This window comes from Rhinolophus hipposideros (genome assembly GCF_964194185.1).
Source record: "Rhinolophus hipposideros genome assembly, chromosome: 11".
NCBI classification, from domain to species: domain Eukaryota; kingdom Metazoa; phylum Chordata; class Mammalia; order Chiroptera; family Rhinolophidae; genus Rhinolophus; species Rhinolophus hipposideros.
Window position 1 is genome coordinate 71,543,511 of NC_138057.1, and position 19,604 is coordinate 71,563,114.

At 40.2% G+C, this 19,604-nt stretch overlaps 1 protein-coding gene across 4 annotated transcripts in view; it reads left to right on the forward strand.

The window, feature by feature from the left end:
* Window positions 1-18,992, forward strand: part of CNTRL (centriolin) — a 73,409-nt gene extending 54,417 nt beyond the window's left edge. For 3 of the 4 annotated variants that reach the window (XM_081065655.1, XM_081065654.1, XM_081065656.1), the window contains 18 exons: window positions 1,868-1,998; window positions 2,138-2,278; window positions 2,383-2,509; window positions 3,393-3,557; window positions 4,295-4,454; window positions 5,572-5,687; window positions 5,771-5,988; window positions 8,039-8,196; window positions 9,271-9,344; window positions 10,469-10,657; window positions 11,104-11,329; window positions 12,621-12,826; window positions 13,847-13,987; window positions 15,094-15,366; window positions 15,542-15,604; window positions 16,794-17,000; window positions 18,223-18,309; window positions 18,555-18,992. In XM_081065655.1, coding sequence (XP_080921781.1) covers window positions 1,868-1,998; window positions 2,138-2,278; window positions 2,383-2,509; window positions 3,393-3,557; window positions 4,295-4,454; window positions 5,572-5,687; window positions 5,771-5,988; window positions 8,039-8,196; window positions 9,271-9,344; window positions 10,469-10,657; window positions 11,104-11,329; window positions 12,621-12,826; window positions 13,847-13,987; window positions 15,094-15,366; window positions 15,542-15,604; window positions 16,794-17,000; window positions 18,223-18,282 — 2,655 coding nt within the window. In that variant the 3' untranslated portion in view covers window positions 18,283-18,309; window positions 18,555-18,992. Of the gene's footprint in view, window positions 1-1,867; window positions 1,999-2,137; window positions 2,279-2,382; window positions 2,510-3,392; window positions 3,558-4,294; window positions 4,455-5,571; window positions 5,688-5,770; window positions 5,989-8,038; window positions 8,197-9,270; window positions 9,345-10,468; window positions 10,658-11,103; window positions 11,330-12,620; window positions 12,827-13,846; window positions 13,988-15,093; window positions 15,367-15,541; window positions 15,605-16,793; window positions 17,001-18,222; window positions 18,310-18,554 lie in introns of those variants that run through there. The other variant, XR_013994399.1, reaches the window with a different exon arrangement.
* The last annotated feature ends 612 nt before the right edge of the window (window positions 18,993-19,604 follow it).

A 19,604-nucleotide genomic window follows, 5' to 3' on the forward strand; every position in this document is an offset into this window, starting at 1 on the left:
TTTGTTAAATAGGTCAATCTTATATTCTTATAAAGCAACAATGGACCTTATAGGACTCCTAGTCTTTGTTCTGTTCGTTGACAATATAAAATCAAATTGTTTTTGATCTGAGATAGTATTCCTGAGACTACAACTCAGAAGGAAGTCAGGGAGGAAAAGGAGCTACCTATTATTGAGCCCCTACCACGGGCACCCATTGGCTGTTTTAGAAATACCACTTTATTTAACCTTCCTGGCGACCCCGTGGGACGGTCATTAGCCACAGATACGTCTCAGAGAGTCTGGTAACTGGCCCAGGATCGCACAGTGAAAGTTCTGTTTCACCCAGAGAGCTTTTTTAGTCAGATGAGAATTCCAAATGAAGCACCTCAGGAAGTACTATTTTTATACTGTTATTTCAATAGAGATTGATTTAAATGAATAGAAATCTATTACCCAAGAACTGAAATGAAGGCTTTATTAAAGAAATTTTGTGTGTGATGGCTTTAATAAGAATAGAAAAATATCCTCTTCTCTTGTCAGATGATCAGTTCCTTCTTCTATTCCATGTTAGATTACTGTGAGAGAAAATAGATGTAAGCAGGGCTAGAGAGAAATTTATCACTGGTACATAAAAGAAAATTGATGATCTCGGATGTAGGCAGAGATAGTAAGTGAACTGAGGCTAATAAGCTCTTACCTTTTCATCCTCCCAAAATGACTCAAGGAGGCAGCTTGAGCTTGCTAAGGAGGAAGAGAGAAGGAGGAAGTGCTGCATTTTGTAAGGAATGTGCCAGACATGTTAAAACCTGACATAGAAGGAGATTTAAAAAAACTATTAATACTTTGGAACTGTGGCATTCTGGAATGTGTAATGAGTTTTGTCCAATGCTTTGCTGATGAAACTGACAGAAACCAGCCTTCTAAAATGGAAAGAAGTAAAATGAGGAAACATCTAGCTCTTCGGGAGCTTGCCAGCCCTTTTGTATCCACATGGGATATTTGATAGACTAGTTTAACATACAGGTGCCTCTGACTTTAGTGCAACTGCACAACTTGGGATTTTTACCTGAAGGTGAGTCACTACCCAAGCAAGCGCCAACCAAATTCTATTTTTGGACCTTTGATGACATTGTTTTAAGCCTCTTATTTTAGACAGAAAAAGAAACCAAGTTAATAAGTAAAAAAAGTTACCGTTTTTGCCAAATCTTTTATAGGCATATTTTTGAAATACTTCAGAAGCATTTAATATTTGTGTTTCTCAGCCACAGTGAAATCATCTTGAGATGGAAGAGGTTTTACTTAACATGATAAATACCTAGAGGACAGCCAGAATCGCTGTTTGGAGGGAATATTGGTAAAATCACTTCACTGCCACTTAATTGGGTAGATATTTTTAATTGGAAAAAAATAACGTATAACAATATTACTGATTATTTTTTAAATAGTGTCATACAGGCCCACCACTCTCAAATTATTATTTTATTTTTGGGTAGCCTTTCTGTCTTTGTTGACACAGATAGTTTTACATAGTTGTTCTTACAGTGCTTATATCAGTTTAAATTTATCTTTTTTCAGTCAACATAATATTAACATTCTCCCATGTTGCTACATTGTCATCCTATTTTAAAGGCTATGCAGTATTCCATTATGTTGACGCATTATCACTTGCTGAATCTGTTATTTGTCCTCTTATATTATTTCAGTATACAGTGAGTATTCTTTACTTCTGAATTCTTTTCTGAGAATTGGAGAGTCAAAGTGAATGAGCATTTTTATTAGTACTTCTGTATTGCCTTGTTTTCCGAGAGTTATGCCAATCTACACTACCAATAGCTGTGAGAGAGTATTGAAACTGAACTGCTTTTAAAGACAGTTTCTTTTCTAGACAAAAAATACTGTTGAAAAGTTCACTGATGCCAAGAGAAATTTACTGCAAACCGAGAAAGATGCTGAGGAATTAGAAAGGAGAGCTCAGGAAACTGCTATTAACCTTGTCAAAGCCGACCAGCAACTCAGGTAGGTGGGATTCCCTCAGCCATTGATGTATTAGGTGAGATGAATGAGAAGCTTGGTTCTCAGAGGATGGTAATTGCCTTATGACAAATAATGCATGTAAAGTCTAAGGGTCTGGAGGGAATAATCAGATGTGTTTTAGATTGCTCCAGGCTGACACAAAGGATTTGGAGCAGCACAAAATCGAGCAAGAAGAAATCTTGAAAGAAATAAACAAAGTTGTTGCAGCAAAAGATTCAGACTTCCAGTGTCTAAACAAGAAGAAGGAAATACTGACCGAAGAGTAAGTACAATGGCCTCTGTAAGGCCTCTAGGGGCTTGTGCTGGAAGACGGCTCTTAGGGTCAAGTCTCCCTTTGGACCTGCTCTAGTCCTGCGTGCTTTGTAGGCTGCAGAAGCTACAAAAAGACATCAAGACCGCGGAACGCAATGAGGATGACCACCTGCAGGTCCTCAAAGACTCCGAGACCCTCCTGCAGGCCAAGAGAGTGGAGCTGGAGAAGCTGAGAAGCCAGGTATGGCAACAGACACCTGAAAAACCAGTTCACGTTGTTTTGAAACCTACATAACATGTAATACACGTTTGATTGTAGAAAAGACTGGAAAATACAAAATTAAGTATAAAGCATAAATGGGGCTATATATCCACCATATATTATTGAATAAAATAAGTAACTCTCAGAACAGAATATACTGAGATCATTTATGTTAAATGTGTTTGCGAACACTTAACTTGTGTTTGTATTTTTAGTCTATACAAAAGTGTGAAAGTGGTCATCTAATCAGGGGTTGTGATGATTTTCCGTTTTCTTCCTTTTGCATGTCTGCGTTTTCTGCTTTTTTGTAAACAAACATATGTTGCCCTTAAAATTGTAACTAATTTTTAAATTTAAAAAATGAAAAAGAATTAAATCCCTGCCTAACTTCCATTGCCATGATAGTTGTCAAATGGAATAAAGTATAGATAAGAAAGTTCTTTGAAAAACCATGACCTTAGGGATAATCATTATTATCCTGTTGTTTTCCTGTGATCTGAGTGATTTTATGTACATGAGCTCAAGGTCTTTATTCGGCATTTCATGTCTGCACCCCCAGCTTGGCCCTCCTGACTCTTGCAGAGACGGTAATAATACCGTGTTTCTCTGAAATTAAGACCTGACCAGAAAATAAGCCCTAGCTTGAGTTTTCAGGATGACAGTCCCTGAACAGAAGCCCTAATGCATCTTTTGGAGCAGAAATTAATATAAGACTCGGTCTTATTTGGGGGGAAACACGGTAGAACTGGGCTAGCTCCTAACTTCTACCCAGAACCTTTAGTGGACTGACTATTCTCCATGTAAGCACTGAAGGCTTCATGGCCTTTGTCAAGCTTTGCATTCTTCCTTTTCTGTAATGCAGGTGACAGCTCAGCAGCAGGAGATGGCCGTCTTGGACAGGCAGTTAGGGCATAAAAAGGAGGAGGTGCAGCTACTCCAGGGAAGCATGGTCCAGGCCAAAGCTGACCTCCAAGAAGCGCTGAGGCTGGGAGAGACTGAAGTAGCTGAGAAGTGCAGTCACATAAGGGTATGTCTTTCAGTGGGTTTTCTTAAGAGTCCTAAGATAGTGGTAGAGGTTTATTTTGAGATATTTTCATTGGCTTCCCACCAAATGCAAATAATAAATTCCTGACTCTTGACCTCTCCATAACATCGGTTTGGTGATACGTTATATATCCATGCTGTGGCTGCCATTTGTAGCCCCTCGCCCCCCATAATGTTTTCTGTGTGTGTCCAAGGTTTTCTGTGTCTGTGCTGTTATCATACCATCTCTCCTCCAGGAACCCCTTCTGGAAAACGTCTAGATCCTATCCATATTTCACGGCCCGACCTCACGCTAACAAGATTTCCCTGACTTCCTTTACCTTGGAAGGAGTTTCTCTCTCTTCTGAGTTTGGTAGCTCTGCACCTTTCCTAGGGCATCTTAGCCTTCTCGTGATCATGTTCATGTTCCCCTCCTTCCTTCCCCACAAGACCTAAGCCCCTTGAGGACAGGAGATGTATGTGTATCAGCCTTTTTCTCTACACCACATTGCCTTGTACATAGGAAATATTACATATACGTATTAAATGAAGAAAGACAGTCTGTTACTTTCTTCTGTTACACAGAAATATATTAGTGTAAAATACAGTGCTGTTCTTGACATGAGGCAAAAATGAACTTTCCAAATTAGAATTTCTGTGAAATCAGACAGTTAATAACTGAACTGATATTTCCATTTATAATTTGGGGGCGGTTGACTTTTTTCTTGTTTTTTTGCACAGGAAGTAAAATCTCTTCTGGAAGAATTGAGTTTTCAGAAAGGAGAACTGAATGTACAGATTAGTGAAAAAAAAACTCAACTTACATTTATAAAGCAGGAAATTGAAAAAGAGGAAGAAAATCTTCAGGTAGTTTTAGGGCAAATGTCTAAACATAAAACTGGTAAGTTTAAAGGAAAGTAATCATACAAAGTCTGAGGTTGGAAATGTCTGTATTCTAGGTCACAGAAAAAATATAAATGGTCAAATAGACTTCTTTTAAAGTTTAACCTCATTCCTAACAAGCAAATAAAAACAGATTATAAAAGGAATATGATCTGTTTTGCTATTCAAATTGATAACGTTTATTTAAAAGCAAAATAATCATATTCGTTGCTGACCAAGGTGCGGTGAGAAAAGACCTTATAGGCTGTTTGTTGATTGAAGTATAAAATTGGAACGCTCTCCCTGTGTTTCAAGTATCGTAAAATTCACACCTGTTAAACCATTTAGCCATTTCTGTTACAATTTTCTAGAGACGGCAAGCATTTGTATGCACATCATAACAATATGTGTTTATTTTAAGAAAAGTAAGCTTTTATTTCCTTGTTTCATAAATTAAGCTGGCTTAGTTGGTGATGTGCAGCAATATTTATGACAAAATTTAGAAACGTATGACCAACTTAAAGCCATATTGTTAACACTTAATGACATACAAAAATGCTGATGAAAGTGGAAAAAATAGGTAAATATAGAATGTGGACCCAATTTATTTTAAAGTATGTGTGTGTATGTATGTGTGCTCTGGGAGGAAATACATCAAAATGCTTTTGCAGTAGTGATCATTGGATAGTGGGATAATGATGGGGTTTTGGTTTTTTCCTTTATACGTTTTTGTTTTAAATTTTCCATAGTGAGCAAATATTTTTATAATCAGTAAAAGAGTTAATGTTTAAAAATTTATATTTCAAAGGACAAAAAATTGTTACATAAATCTTGACTTAATATATTTTAAAGTTTTTCCTATTTTTATTAAAATTCTTTTAGGTGGGTAAATGCTTTTAGAACTAGGTCTTTATTATTAGTTTTATTAAAATGTTTTGTTAAAATTAATGCTTAGCAATACTTTTAAAGGATTTTTTCATTAAAAATACAATTAATTAGCTACACTAATTCTCAACAAATATTTTTTGATTATCTATTATTGTTTCTTGTATCAGTCAACAGCATTATTTTCTGTTTCATTTTGTAAATCCTTCCAAGTTCATTTAATAGCATGGACCATGCTTTGTTTCTGTTAGAACTAAAAAATATTCTGGACATGTTGCAACTTGAAAACAATGAGCTACAAGGTTTGAAGCTACAACATGATCAAAAGATGTCTGAGTTAGAGAAGACTCAGGTTGAAGTGCTAGAGGTAATAAAGAAAGCCGTTTAACCCTTAACCAAACTGCAGTCTTTGTCTTCCAGCATGTTTGAGTTCTCTTTTATTTGATTTAGGAGAAACTGGAGTTAGAGAATTTGCAGCAGACAGCCCTGCGACAGAAAGGGGAAATAGAGAGGCAGAAACAGCTCCTCGAGAGGGACAAACGGGAAATAGAGCGAATGACTGCTGAGACCCGAGCATTACAATCATGTGTTGAGTCTTTGTGCAAAGAAAAGCAAGATCTTGAAGAGAAATGTGACGTCTGTGACAAGAAGTTGGCACAAACCAAACGGTGAGAGCAGGAACAAATACACTTGCAAGATCATGTCTTGAAAGCTAAAACATTATAAACACACTATTTGAAAAATTGGAAAATAGAGAAAAGGAAAAAAAAATACCCCACAAACTCAGTGACACAATGCCAATCACCAGTAGCATTTTGGGGTGAATTTCCTTTTAGGGTTTTTTTCCCTAAAGCAATTTTGTAAATAACCTGTTGTGGTTTTTTAAGTAAAATAATACATGCTGGAAGAGACAAATAAATGGAGATACATACATACCTTGTTTGTGGGTAGGAAGATAATGTTGTTAAGATTCGGTTCTCTTCAGATTGATATATAGGTTCAAATTAATCATAATCCAAATTCCCACAGGCTTTTAAAATATGAATTAGCAGTCTGGTTCTAAAATTCATATGGAAATATAAAGGACCTAGAATAGAATCTAAAACTTTTTAGCAATGACACGAAAACAACTTTGAAAAAGAACAAAAGTTTAGGGCTAACGCTGCCTGATTTCAAGACTTAGTGTACAGCTATGATATTCACAACACTGTGGTACTAGTGTGAAGAAAGAGAAATACATCAATGGCACAAAGTCCAGAAGTAAACTCACAAATATGTGGATAACCGATTTTGACAAAGATGCAAAACCATCTTTGTCAGTAGAGAAAAGATGATCTTTTCAAAAAATATCACTGAAACAATTCCATATCCAAAATAAAAACAAATGAACTTCAGTGCATACCTCACACTATATGTAAAATTTAAAATGGACCACAAACTTAAAAGTAAAACCTAAATGTAAAACTCCTAGGAGAAAACATAGGTAAAAAGCCTTTGTAACCTTGGGTTAGGCAAAATTTTTTAGATATGACACCAAAAGCATGACCATAAAAAACTAAATTGATAAAATTGGACTTCATCAAAACTTAAAACTTCTGCTTCTCAAAAGACACTGTTAAGATAATGAAAAGACATGTCACAGACTAGGAGAAAAATCTTTACGACGATGTATCTGATAAAGTACTTGTACCGAGTATATATATATATATATATGTATATTATATAATATATATATATATATAAAACAACCCAATTTTCAAATGGGCAAAAGATTTGAATGTATATTTCAAGTAAGAAACGTGGGTGACAAATAAGCACATAAAAAGATGCGCAGCACCATTAACTGTTAGGAAAATGCAAATTAAAAGCACAATGAGATATCATTACACACCTACTAGAATGGCTAAAACTAAAGACTGACCACACCAAATGTTAGCGAGGAACTTTCACACAGTTGGCGGGAATGTCAAATGTTAGTAAGACCACTCTGGAAAATAGTTTCACAGTTGCTTAAAAATTCAAATATATACCTGCCTGAAGATCTAGCAGTTCCACTCCTACGTATCTACTCATGAGATATGAAAGCATATGTCCATACAAAGATTGTACACCAATGTTCATAACAGTTTTTATTTGCAGTAGCCAAAAACTGGAAACAACCTAAATGTCCAGCAGCTGGTGAGTGGACAAATTATAGTATATCCATACTGTGGGATACTGCTCCGCTCTCGCAAGAGCTGGAGTTAATACTCACGACAACATAGATGAATCTCACAGTAATAATTCTCAATGAAAGAAGCCAGACAAGTCCATACTCTGTGATTCCATTTATGTAAAAGAATGCATGTTCATGCGTGTCTGGTGTTGGACAAATCCAATTATGTTTCCTGCTTTTTCACTTGTCAGAAGTTAGAGATCCATGTTAATCACTCACATTTTTGGAATTCTGAGTGCTAGTCATGTTTTTATTCCTGATTTTTGTAAAACCAGTGTAGTGAATTAACTTTTTGAAAAATGTCCTATTTGGAAAGCTGATTTCAAAAAAAAAATAAGATTTCTTTTGAAAATGAGTTGAAGGGCTTTAAATTTTTTAGGCTGTGTAATCATTCAGACTCCATAACTGCCTGGTGAAAGTGAAACACTGTCCCGCAGTTGTCGCTTTTGTGCACTTGAACATTTTATATTTGGTAATCTGACAGTTCTGTGCTGGGATGGCAGGGTTGTAGCAGCTACAGAAGAGAGCAGCAAAATGGAGCGATCAAACCTGGAAAAGCTGGAATTGGGTGTCAGAAAACTGCAGCGGGAACTAGACCAACTGAACCAAGACAAGCTCTCACTGCATAAAGACATAGCAGCAATGCAGCAGCAGCTACGAGGTACGAGGCAGCATGGCGGGGACCATGTGACTTCCTCCTTCTGTTAGTCTTCTTGAATGGTTTGAGTTTCCTTATTTCAGAAATAAATCATGCCAAGGGGCATGGGGTTTCTTTTAGAAGTGACAAAAATGTACTAAAATTAGGTCGTGGTGATGTTTGCACAAATCTGTGAATATACTAAAAGCCACTGAATTGTATGGGTGAAATACATGGTCTATATATTACATCTCAAAGCTGTTTTCTTAAAAAAAAAAAAAAACACTAAAGAACAATCTAAAAACAGGAAAAAGATGAAATAAAAATTACTATTGACCTCACCCCTCAGAGATAATTCCTGTTTACAGTTTGGTGAATATCCTTCCAGATTTTTCCTAGGGATGTGTGTTTGCATAGTTTCAAAAAGGAAAAACAAAGATGCAAATAATATCTTTATTATCAAATCTTTATAATTATACATGATTATTTAGAAGTCACTAGGTGATTCTAGCTAATGTACTTATTGAGCACCTACTATGTCTTAGACCTTATACAAGTATTTTATATGCATTTTCTCATTTAATCATTATAACAGTTTCATGAGATAAAAAATATTGTTTTACCCATTTACGGATGAGGCAACTTAAGCTTAGTTTCCTTGTCACTTACTTAAGAGAGAAGTGACCTGCTCAAGCTCACACATCTAGTAAGTGACAAAACCAGTATAGGTATAAAATTTATTCCCAAACCGTCTTCCTGCAAGGTTCTACCAAATTTATATTTCTACCAATAGTATTGAAGGTACTTGATTTTAAACCATGCATGTCATCAACGCTAGGTATTGTTTTTACAAAAAAAAAAAAAAAAAAAGTTGTGAGGTTTTGAACATGGAAGTCTTTAAAAACCTGGGCTCCAAGCCCAGATCTGGGTTGCACATGTACCCCTCTCTTTTATGGCCTTGAATTAGGTGGTGTGACGTAGTCATACATTTAACAGAAATACATTTAAATTCACTTCCACTCTACTGCGGGGGGCTAGCTGATGGGAATCTGGAAAATGCATACATATGCATTTCTTATGTCAATATTATTGCTGTAGAAAAACGAGAAGCACTAAACTCACTCCAGGAGGAACTGGCTGATGTCCAAGACCATGTGAACCTAACAAAACAGGTAAGCCTAATATGTAATCTTCTAGCATATCCTGAAGGCAGGCAGAGAATTGGTTGGAATGTCAGGTAAAGTAGACCGGTTCCTTTTCACACCAGCAGGTGCCATAGGGCTATTTACATAACACAAACATCATATACACAAAAATGTTGATGCAGAGCAGTGATTTTCTGATTTATTTTAGCCCTAGAACTCTTGATTCAAACAATGTTTTACTCCAAGTTGGTAAATAAGGTGGTGGCTAGAGCAGAGCCCAACCCCTCAGCAGCCATCTCTTATCTGTGGCACAGATGAGACCTCCAGAGGCTGGGCTTAGATGTGACCACTCACTGAGCTGCAGAGTATCCGCCAGATCTGGGCCTCTATCTTGTCAGATACTGAATATTGAATAGAGTGAATTCTTGACTCTGGTGCTTCTGATGGTCTTCTTAAAGCTAATTCAGTGTTGTCCTGTGAGAATAGTGCTATCATTTGAGTTTCAGAGAACCTCAAGTTCTGGGCCTGTTTCCACCATGTGAGTTAGGATTTGGGGTTGGAGTAGACTCTTCCATCTACCTTTAGGAGTTTGTGTTTCTAAGATGTATGAAACTTAAAATCAAAGTATCCTATCTTTTAAAAAGTCTTACATGGGTTCTTATTAATATTCTGTATTGTTAGAAATATGGTAACCTGTTCAAAAATGTTCAATTTGGGTTCCTTGAAGAAAGAAATATGTATTTATTGTTTTCTGAGTTTTTAACCTGTATAAATACTTCAAATGGTAACAGAACTATGACTCTATTCATTTTCAATAAGAATTAACCTTATTCATAGCTTTTTAAAATCTTATCAGCAAGGCTGTGAGGTGAGTGTTTATACCTTCCTTGGTGACAAGGGAACTAAAACTCAGAGGAACTGAATCTCTTGCTGAGGTTCTGACATCTTCTGTCTACTTATTTTTTTAGGTACTAAAAAGAGGAAAGCCAATGATTGAGTTCTGGGGACCTTTGTATAAGTTTGCTGAGATAAAAAAAGGATATGCAACTTTTATGTTTCTCATTTTGTCAGACTGAGTAAATTCTGGAGTGGTGTTAGCCACCTCTAGTAAAGATGGCCTTGTTAGTTTCAGTGTATTCTCTCACCTGAAGGACCTGCTCCAGGCCACCGTGCACAAGGACTCACTGCTCAGTGAGCAGGCCCGGCTCCAGAAGGACATCAGCGAGTGGATACAGAAGCTTGAGGACTGCCGGAAAGAAGAGGAGACAAAACAACAGCAGCTCCAAGTGCTCCAGAATGAGATTGAGGAAAACAAGGCCAAACTAACCCAACAAGACGTGGTACTTCACATTCATGATTTTACATAAGAGGAAACACTTTGTCACTTGTGTGCGCCTTTTTCCCTGGCAGAAACCTGCTGAGAACTACCCCGCCCTGGGACTAGCCTCCCTTAACTGCCCTGTGGAAGCAGAGGGGATTGGACACCAACTCTGCCTCCGTTGGTATTAATATTTGTGGACCGTTAAGGCCTTAGAAGGCCTTACGTCGGTCCTGTAAAGAACCTTGATGGCCAGGTGCCATTTACTGCTTGAATCCCCTCCTCACATGCTGGCCAAATTGTTTTCCGGGACCTCTTTGATCACCTTTGTAAAGGGAACTCACTGCCTGTCATGTGGGCTGTTTCCTACTTTCTGTTGAACTGGAATCTGTCTAGTGTCCATGCAAGTTCCCTCATCTGGGACACTGTTTGTTACTTTATGACTAACTGAGGTTGTTCTCTATTAAGATGCTTCAAAAACTGCGGAAAGAGAGAGAAGGTGAAGAAAAAAAGTTAGAAGCCAGTAAAGTGACACTGAAGGAGCAGCAGCAGCAGTTGGCAAAGGAACTAACAGATGAGAAAAGCAAACTGGACCAGGTGCTCACAAAGCTGTTGGTGGCTGAGGAGCGTGTCAGGACTCTGCAGGAGGAGGAGAGGTGGGGTGAGGCCCTCGAGAAGACGCTCTCCCAAACCAGTATGTATTCTGGGACATCACTCAGTAGGTGTGGGGTGGGCACTCTGCTCCTTGTCTTATAAAGTGTGTAAAGGAGACCCAGCCATAGCCGTAGCCAGGAGGGAGGCCGGAGAAGCACAGCAGAAAGTTAGGTACCCATTTGATCCTCCTGCAAAAGACGAGGAAGCAATTATCTGTATGGTGATGGCATTTGCTCCCGAGACTGACTGTTAAGTCTTTTTACTTGACATCTTGCCTTTTTTGAGAATGCTCTGCCAAGAGAGTGGGGCAGTAAGGTGAAGAAGTGCCAAAACGTGCTCCAAAGACTTTCTGTGAAGTACATTATTTATGAGTTTGGGGAACAATTACCCATTTTATCTCAACCAGTGAAAAAAAAACATAACACTTTTCTATCCAAATTTGACAGTGACAAATTTCTGTCATATTTGACAAATACCAAAATACAGGTATTTGCCTTTGGGTCTGTCTGTTCTCTCTTGAGTCATATGCACATGCATTTGACATGGGACTCCAAGGTAAACGATTGTTCTAGCATCAGTAAGTGATTTTTTTCTTTCATAAGCTGCAGGGTTTAATAATACTCAGAAAATGTCCCCCCGAGTGAACTCAGTGGACTGGGGGATCTGAAAGGGTTATTATTTCTTTTTCTCTGGGAGTTCTTGATAGAACCAGACCCAACCTTTCATTGTGAAGATGAAACTTAACAAATATGCTGAGTGTGTCAAAGTGAAATTTGGGTTAGGGTGTTACTCTAAAGAGGGTTATCAGAAACATTTGTAATTTATGAGCATTATAAATTGCATGATTTACTTATAAGCATTGTTTAGTAGCATTATTTCTTGAGTACTCACTATGTACTAGATGTTGGCCTACGTGATTCCCATTGAACACGAGGAGAGGGTCCCCCTGTAACATCAGGCTTGGACTCTCCAAGTCCTGTGTTCTTTCCACGGCACCGCCTCCCATGAAGGAAGAAGGATGGCACACCTCCCTTTATTAAAATCCAGGTTTCTAAAAAACACTTCGGCAGTCCGTTCCATGTTTCCTGCACCTCAGGATTGGTGCTGTTTTTAGTCAAAGACTCAAGGGAGACAGCAGCTGTCACTTTGGAATCAGGCCCTCCAGGAACCAATCCTGTCAAGAGGCACCCTTATGGGGCCTTTTTCTGGAGCTCTGATGTGGGTCAGGGGGCACTTGAAAGACTCAGTGACGAGGAGTGGGTGACATGTCATGCAGTCTGCCCACAGCACCCCCGGGGCCTCTGCTAAAGTACGAAAAATGCTTGTTTCAGAACAACAGCTTTCAGAACGGGAGCAGCAATTAATGGAAAAATCAAATGAGCTGCTGGCTCTCCAGAAAGAGATGGACTCTCTGAGGGCAGACTTCAGCCTCTTGCGGAACCAGTTCTTGGCCGAAAGAAAGAAAGCTGAGAAACAGGTTCTCAGCCTGAAGGAAGCACTTAAGATCCAGCGGAGCCAGCTGGAGAAAAACCTTCTTGTGAGTTCCTACCGCCCCGGCAGTTTTTCAGGAAACGATGGGTTTAAATGTTTACACTAAAACAGTACTTCAAATGTAGACAAAACATTACCTGGCAACCCAGTCTCTATTGCCCTGTTGTTTTTGGTGTGTTTATGCATAATTTGTTCTTGAAGCTGATGGCAGGTTTTGCCCAAGTCGGGCTCCAGCCCCAGAGGAGCTCTGAGCTGGCTGGAAAGATGGTCACGTGAACGGACAGTGTCAGCACAAAGCAGAGAGGACGCCTGGCTAGCAAAGCTCTGCTTACCCCTCCACGGTGGGCGGAGGGGGCTTGGGAGAAAGAAGGCTTCTCAAGACGTATTTACACAGCTGCAGTCAGTGCTCGCAGATTTTTCTCATCCTGCCCTTTTTGGTCAGCATTAGCTTTAAGTAATCATTACCCAAAATCCAGGAAGCCCAATGTAGCATGCTTTTATCCCTGAAATAAATTTTGGGAGATGATACTCAGATGAGTTCTGAACAGTTTATGGTGGATGGGGGCAGGTGGGCAGCAGTAGGGACTGTCACAGGAATGGATGTTTCTAACCCCCTCTGGAGGAATTCATGGAGCCCTGTTGTGGAATGGAACTTTCCAACCATGTGTGTTTTCCAACAGATGATACCCTTACAACTGGTGATAGGCAACATGATTGTAAAGACAGTATGCGAATGTCTAGGTTTTAGTCCTTCCAGTAACCCTGTGATGACGGGGAGCATTGTTCCCATTTTGCAGACAATTAATGGAGGCTCAGAAAGGGAAAGTAACTTATTATGAAAAGTGATGTTGCAGATCTAAGATTCAGTCTTTGGACTAACAGGCTGACCACATATGTACTCCACCTCTCCCACAGCTGCTAATAAGGCAGGTAGAATCACCCCCATTTTATAGCTAGAGAAGTTGCTGCCCAGATGAGAACTGAAGTTAGAACCAGTGAGTGTGTAAGCCAACAACGACACCTCCATGTGCTGGAGCCAAGAGACCTTTTCCTCCCTCTGTGCTAGGAACAAAAGCAGGAGAACAGCTGCATGCAGAAGGAAATGGCAACAATCGAACAGGTGGCCCAGGACAATCACGAACGGGCCCGGCGCCTGATGAAGGAGCTCAACCAGATGCAGCACGAGTACACAGAGCTCAAGAAACAGGTGTGTCCAGGACAAAGCGGTCGGGAGGCACACCCACGCCCCGTGCGCTCAGGCCGATTTCAATCCTTCAGTAGTTCTTTCAGAGGAGTATTTTTTTGGAAATGTGAAAGTGCTGAGTGCTGCAACAGAGCCATTGTGACAGCGGTGAGAGCTGTTCACTGCTCAGACCGGGCGAGTCTAATCCTAGATGTCCTTGCTGCCCCTTAGTTGGTGTCAGCATCTGGGCCACCCTGCACACTCTAGTCAGGCTGCTGTGGCCACTCGGCTGACCTGCCACACTTTGTCCTCTGGACGACTCCGTGCGGCCATTCGGTTTCCTCTGTGCCTCCACTCCCACCCCATGCATAGCCCCTTTGGTTAAAAAAAAAAATAAAAAAATCCTGTTTTATTTAAAGGCCCCAAGCCTCTGCAAAGTTGTAAGGGCAGCTAGCAGTGGGCATGACTCTACTGTCCTCACTCAGCTCTTTGTGGAGAGAGCCACGTAGAGGAATCTCGGGTATTACACATAGCCTGCAGCACCTGTGGGAACCTCTGGAGGCCCAAACCACCAGATTCTTCACCTGTAAAATGAAAGCATTTGACCGGGTCATTTCTAAGACCCGAGCGTTAGCATTTATAATCTAGATCACTTTGTTTCCGTAAATGGCTATTTTCTTCTTTGGGATTTAATTATTGTAGTTGCCATTTATTGGGTACCACTAAGGTGCTTCATAAAAATTCTCACCTAGTTCTCACATTTTTGAATACAAGGCATTATCTTAATGTATAAATGAGGTAACAGAGGTTCAGCAGTTAGCTAACTTGTCCAGAGTCATACTGGTCATGTTTACTGGCAATGAGATTGGAATCCAGCTCCGTCTAACTCCAGAGAGACTGACTTCTGTAGAGTAATACACCTTCAGGGAGCACTATGCCCACGCTTTTCTAAATGGAAGTTGTTCTAGTCAAAATGCCAGTAAAATTGTTTACTTGGTAGCTGAGAGATACTTGAGTAATTGAACAATCATAAGTTTTTGACATTTTGTAGATCTTTAAATTCATGACACATTAAACCATTCCAAGTAAGTCTCAAACTTTACTGGTGGTATATGACTCTCACTCTTCAGATGGCAAACCAAAAAGATTTGGAGAGAAGACAAATGGAAATCAGTGAAGCAATGAGGACACTTAAATCTGAGGTGAAAGGTGAAATCAGAACCAGCCTGAAGAATCTCAACCAGTTTCTTCCAGAACTACCAGAAGATCTGGAAGCTATTTTGGAAAGGAACGAAAACCTAGGAGGAGGGTTGGAAAGCTTGAAAGAGAATTTGCCATTCACCGTGAGTGAGAGGCCGTCACCTTTTGAAGAAAAACTGAATATTTCCCAGGTTCACATAATGGTAAGGGTTTATCCTGCTGTTCTCTGGGCTCTGTAGAAGGATAATTTGGTTCCCACCTTCCCCTAGTAAGCTGAAAAACAGGCTGGAGGGTATGGAGGGTAGGAGGGCGAGATTGGCTGGTTACTGATAGTGATGTTGGGTGACCCTTTGATGTTTCCCTTTCCCTTGGAAAAAGGATGAACACTGGCGTGGAGAAGCACTGCGAGAGAAACTGCGTCACCGTGAAGATCGACTCAAGGTTGCCCTCTTAAAAATCCCTACGTAGTGTGAGATACTTGGCATACTGAGGACAGTGGGGAAATGGCTTGATTTCACACATGGCTGTCACACTGGCTCTATTACAGCACTCCCAGCTATGGTAAAGAGTACATGGTCAAAGCTCAGAGAGTTTGGCCTCACACAGTCAGTAAATGGTGGGCTCAGTATTCAAAACCACGAGCTCTGGTGCTAAGCCCATGTTCTTTAACCTGTGGAATGCTGCTTTGCCTCAACTAAAACTGACAGAACCTCAGTATTTGGGACAGGAAACAGATACAGCGATAAACACTTGGCTTACAGGCCAATGGTTGCGGGAAAGATTGAGAATACTGGACAAGGAGGTGCAGGTGTCAGATAAGAAGTTGTTCGACTCAGAACGTGTTGAGTTTGAAGGGAAGCATGTCTGCCTGTAGGCAGCTGAAAATAGGCGTCTAGGAGTTAGTGGTCAGTGTTGACATAAAGATTTGGGCTTAGGAGTAGAGGTGGGAGTTGGAAGATGAGAGTGAGGTAGAACAAGAGGACGGAATGCATCTTTGGAGAACAGCAGTTACACAGCGTGGCGGAGAGGCAGCTGTGTGCCGAAGGAGAGAGTGGAGGCCTTGACGTCCCATAACCTCCAGACACGTGTGGCTTTTATGTATATTCGTTATAATTAGATCAGGTTAAAAATTCAGTTCTTCAGTTGCCACATTTCAAGCTGTCAGTAGCCATGTGTGACTACTGTCTTATTGGAAAGCACAGAGAGCAAACATTCCCGTCACAGAAAGTTCTGTTGGACAGAGCTGCTGTACACTTGGCGAGAATCACGTCAAAGGTACAGCACTGGGCAGAGCCAGAAAGTGGTCTGGGGTTGAGATGAAACACACTGGGAGAGACACTGCAGATATCAAGTGTAAACCAGCCTTCTCCTGAGAGATGAGGCAGCAGTTTAATGAGGGGCTGGGGTGCGGGAATCGTGTGTTGTTACAGTGGGGAGACCAGGCTGAGAAAAGGCCCCGCTAACAGCACCGAGAGGAGCGCGCATCTCATGGACTCGGGGTTTAGGACAAGAGGGTTTTTAGTCGCCATTCCTACTTTATGATAGATTGGCCTATCAAATGTTCAACTGAGTAACAGTTCTGGTACATTTCTCCCGTGTAAAGCCCTAAATTTCACCATAACACTTTCAGGCCCAACTGCGACACTGTATGTCCAAGCAAGCGGAAGTTTTAATCAAAGGGAAGCGGCAGACAGAGGGCACGTTACACAGCTTGAGGAGACAAGTTGACGCTTTAGGGGAATTGGTCACCAGCTCCTCTGTGGATTCCACATTGTCCCCCAGTCTGTCTCAGCTGGAGTCGTCCCTTGCAGGTGACTGCCAGCTTGGACCAAGCCAGGTAAGAGGAGGCTCTTCACAAGGTCTGGTCTGTACATGGAAAGGACCTGACAGCTCTGGTGTGCGCCATCTAGAGGAGACTCAGAAGGACAAAAATGCCACCTTCAAATGGCTGGAAAACTTGTCTTGGGAAAGACATGTTTTTTCATGGTTACCGGGAAAACTGGAACCATCTGGTTGGTAGATGTAGAAAGAGGAGAAACTGATGGCTTAGGAAACAGACTAGAACTGGAGACTGGGACGTAGTTAATTCTACTATTAATGTCCTTTACTTCTGGATGTCCTCATTCGCTGTGGGGTCAGTATAAAGAGATGAGACCTGTGAGGCCGCTGTCAGTCCTAGCTTAGTCTGTCCGGCCCCCGTGTCCTGTGGACAGATGACAGACTGTGCCGTTACTCCTCAGCAAGAGTTGGAACGCAGAGCTCTTAACCAGGGTCTGTAAGAAAACCCTGAATTTCACAACACAGGTTTTCTGTGACATAGATAAATACTCAGGAGGAAGGTGATGTATATTCCTGGATTGGTAGTAGTACTACACAGTAGTACTGTCAGAGACAGGTAATGGCTACCATTTCTGAGTGCCCGCTGTGTGCATGTACTAAATTATTTATATATATTATCTCATCTCGTTTTTACATCCTGGAGGTAGGGTTATCCCTTTATACAGATAAGGAAATTGTATAAAATGAGAAATGATATCAAGGTCACGGCAAGACAAAACCAGGATTTAGGGGCTAATCTGTCGTCACCACAGAACAGTGTATTATAGGTATGGTTGAGCCACAAGGAACATTCAAGGACAGTTGCCTCTGTAATAATAGACACAAGCTCATCAGTAGCAGAGCCAAGATTTAAATATGATCACCTTAAAACCTTCTGTGGTAGGACCCAAGTCGGGTACTGGGGCCCAGGGCAGGCCTTAAGGAAGCGTCAGAGGCACTGGGCATTGAAAGGGTGGCTTTGGAGGTAAGACAGCACTAAGTTGCGGGAGATGAGTGCATGGGGGTTTGGGGGACAGGTTCATTTACCAGCTCATGGTGACAGCCAGAAGAGTTCAAGAGAACAGAGGTGTTAGAGGCACAATGGGTAGGGGTGAGATTGTTAGAGTTATTTTGGAGTCTCTGTTATCATCCAGGTCTCTGGGGGATAAAATCCTGAACTATTAATATGTTAGAATTAGAGGGGCGGCCTCTGCACCTAATGTTTTCTCTCTCCTTTTCAGAGCTCCTTCCAACAAGTTCTACAAGGTCCATCACAATCATCAGACAGTTACCGACACTAATGCCATTCCTAGCTTCCTGCTCACAGGGTACGTGTTACAAATAGTGCTTTTAACTAACACTTTTGATGGGAAGGTCTTGAATTTTAGTTTATACAGTCTTAAGAAAAGGACCCTTTTAACTTTTTTCTTGGATAATTTTGTACAGTGGTTTGTTCATCTTAAAACATTTTCCAGAGGTACTCTTATATTTGACCTATCAGCCATCATGCTATCACTGTTGTTAAGACCTGTTTTTACTGTTTCAAGGATTCATCCTTTCTGTCTTATTGCAGGAAGAGAACGGCTCAGCCAGATGAGAACGTTCCTGCAGAACTGTATCTGAGGAAAATACCTTCTCCACTACCTCACTGACTTCATAGTTGAAATGCCACTTGGTTTTTATCAAGATCCAGTGAGTTCAGATGCTCAAACTCCACTGTAGTTTATTCACTGGTACCATTAAGGCCTGGGTTTTTGTAAACCACTTGTACACCTGGGAACAGTATACCATTTAAAGCAGGGCCCTAGATGGCTGAGGATCTTTTTCTAGTCTTGGAAATGTGTTATAAAACCAATGCTGAATGTAACTGCAAATTTGAACCTGTTAAAAGCTATAGTTACAAAGAAAAAAGTGTACTTATGCTTCTCTTCATTTATAGTATCAAAAGTTATTTTTGGATTTTGCTTAAAATCTATTTTCATATGAAAATAAAAGGTGAAATAAATTTGGGGCTATTGTCTGACTTCACATTTCATAGATCTACAGTAAAGCCATTAATTACCTTAATTCTAAGAAATGACAGTCTTTCAAATGGTTTTTCCATCTTTTGCCTGGAGGTTGAAGTTTGTTTTACCTATTGATGATTATATTTCACCTTTGGAAATAATCTGCTAAAGAACTACTACACTTCAGGTGCTTTTTCTCAACCAAAAATATTCTTTGGCAGAAAAGTAGAGCTTTGTACTTTGGAGGCTCTGACCCAGGGGTAAAGTCAAATTATGTTCAGGCTTCATAAAATTTTTGAAGTACTATAATTAATGTCTCAACTCCATGGTCTGTCTACAAATACATTTCTTTAAAAACAAGAATAGCAACTACTGTCACAGTAAAATGTGTGTGAGGGCACAGTGCGGTAATCCCTCACCACCTGCTGAGCTTTCTATTCCTGAAAAGTAGTTTGGCTACAACTGGACCATTTAGACATGGGATACATAATTACAACAACAAAAAAAATGAAAAGTGACATAAAACACAGTAAGTTCTAGAAGGAATCAACTTCCAAAACAAAAATTGATTTGGTAGCTTCTTTTGTACTTACCTTCTCCTCTGTTTCATTTTCACA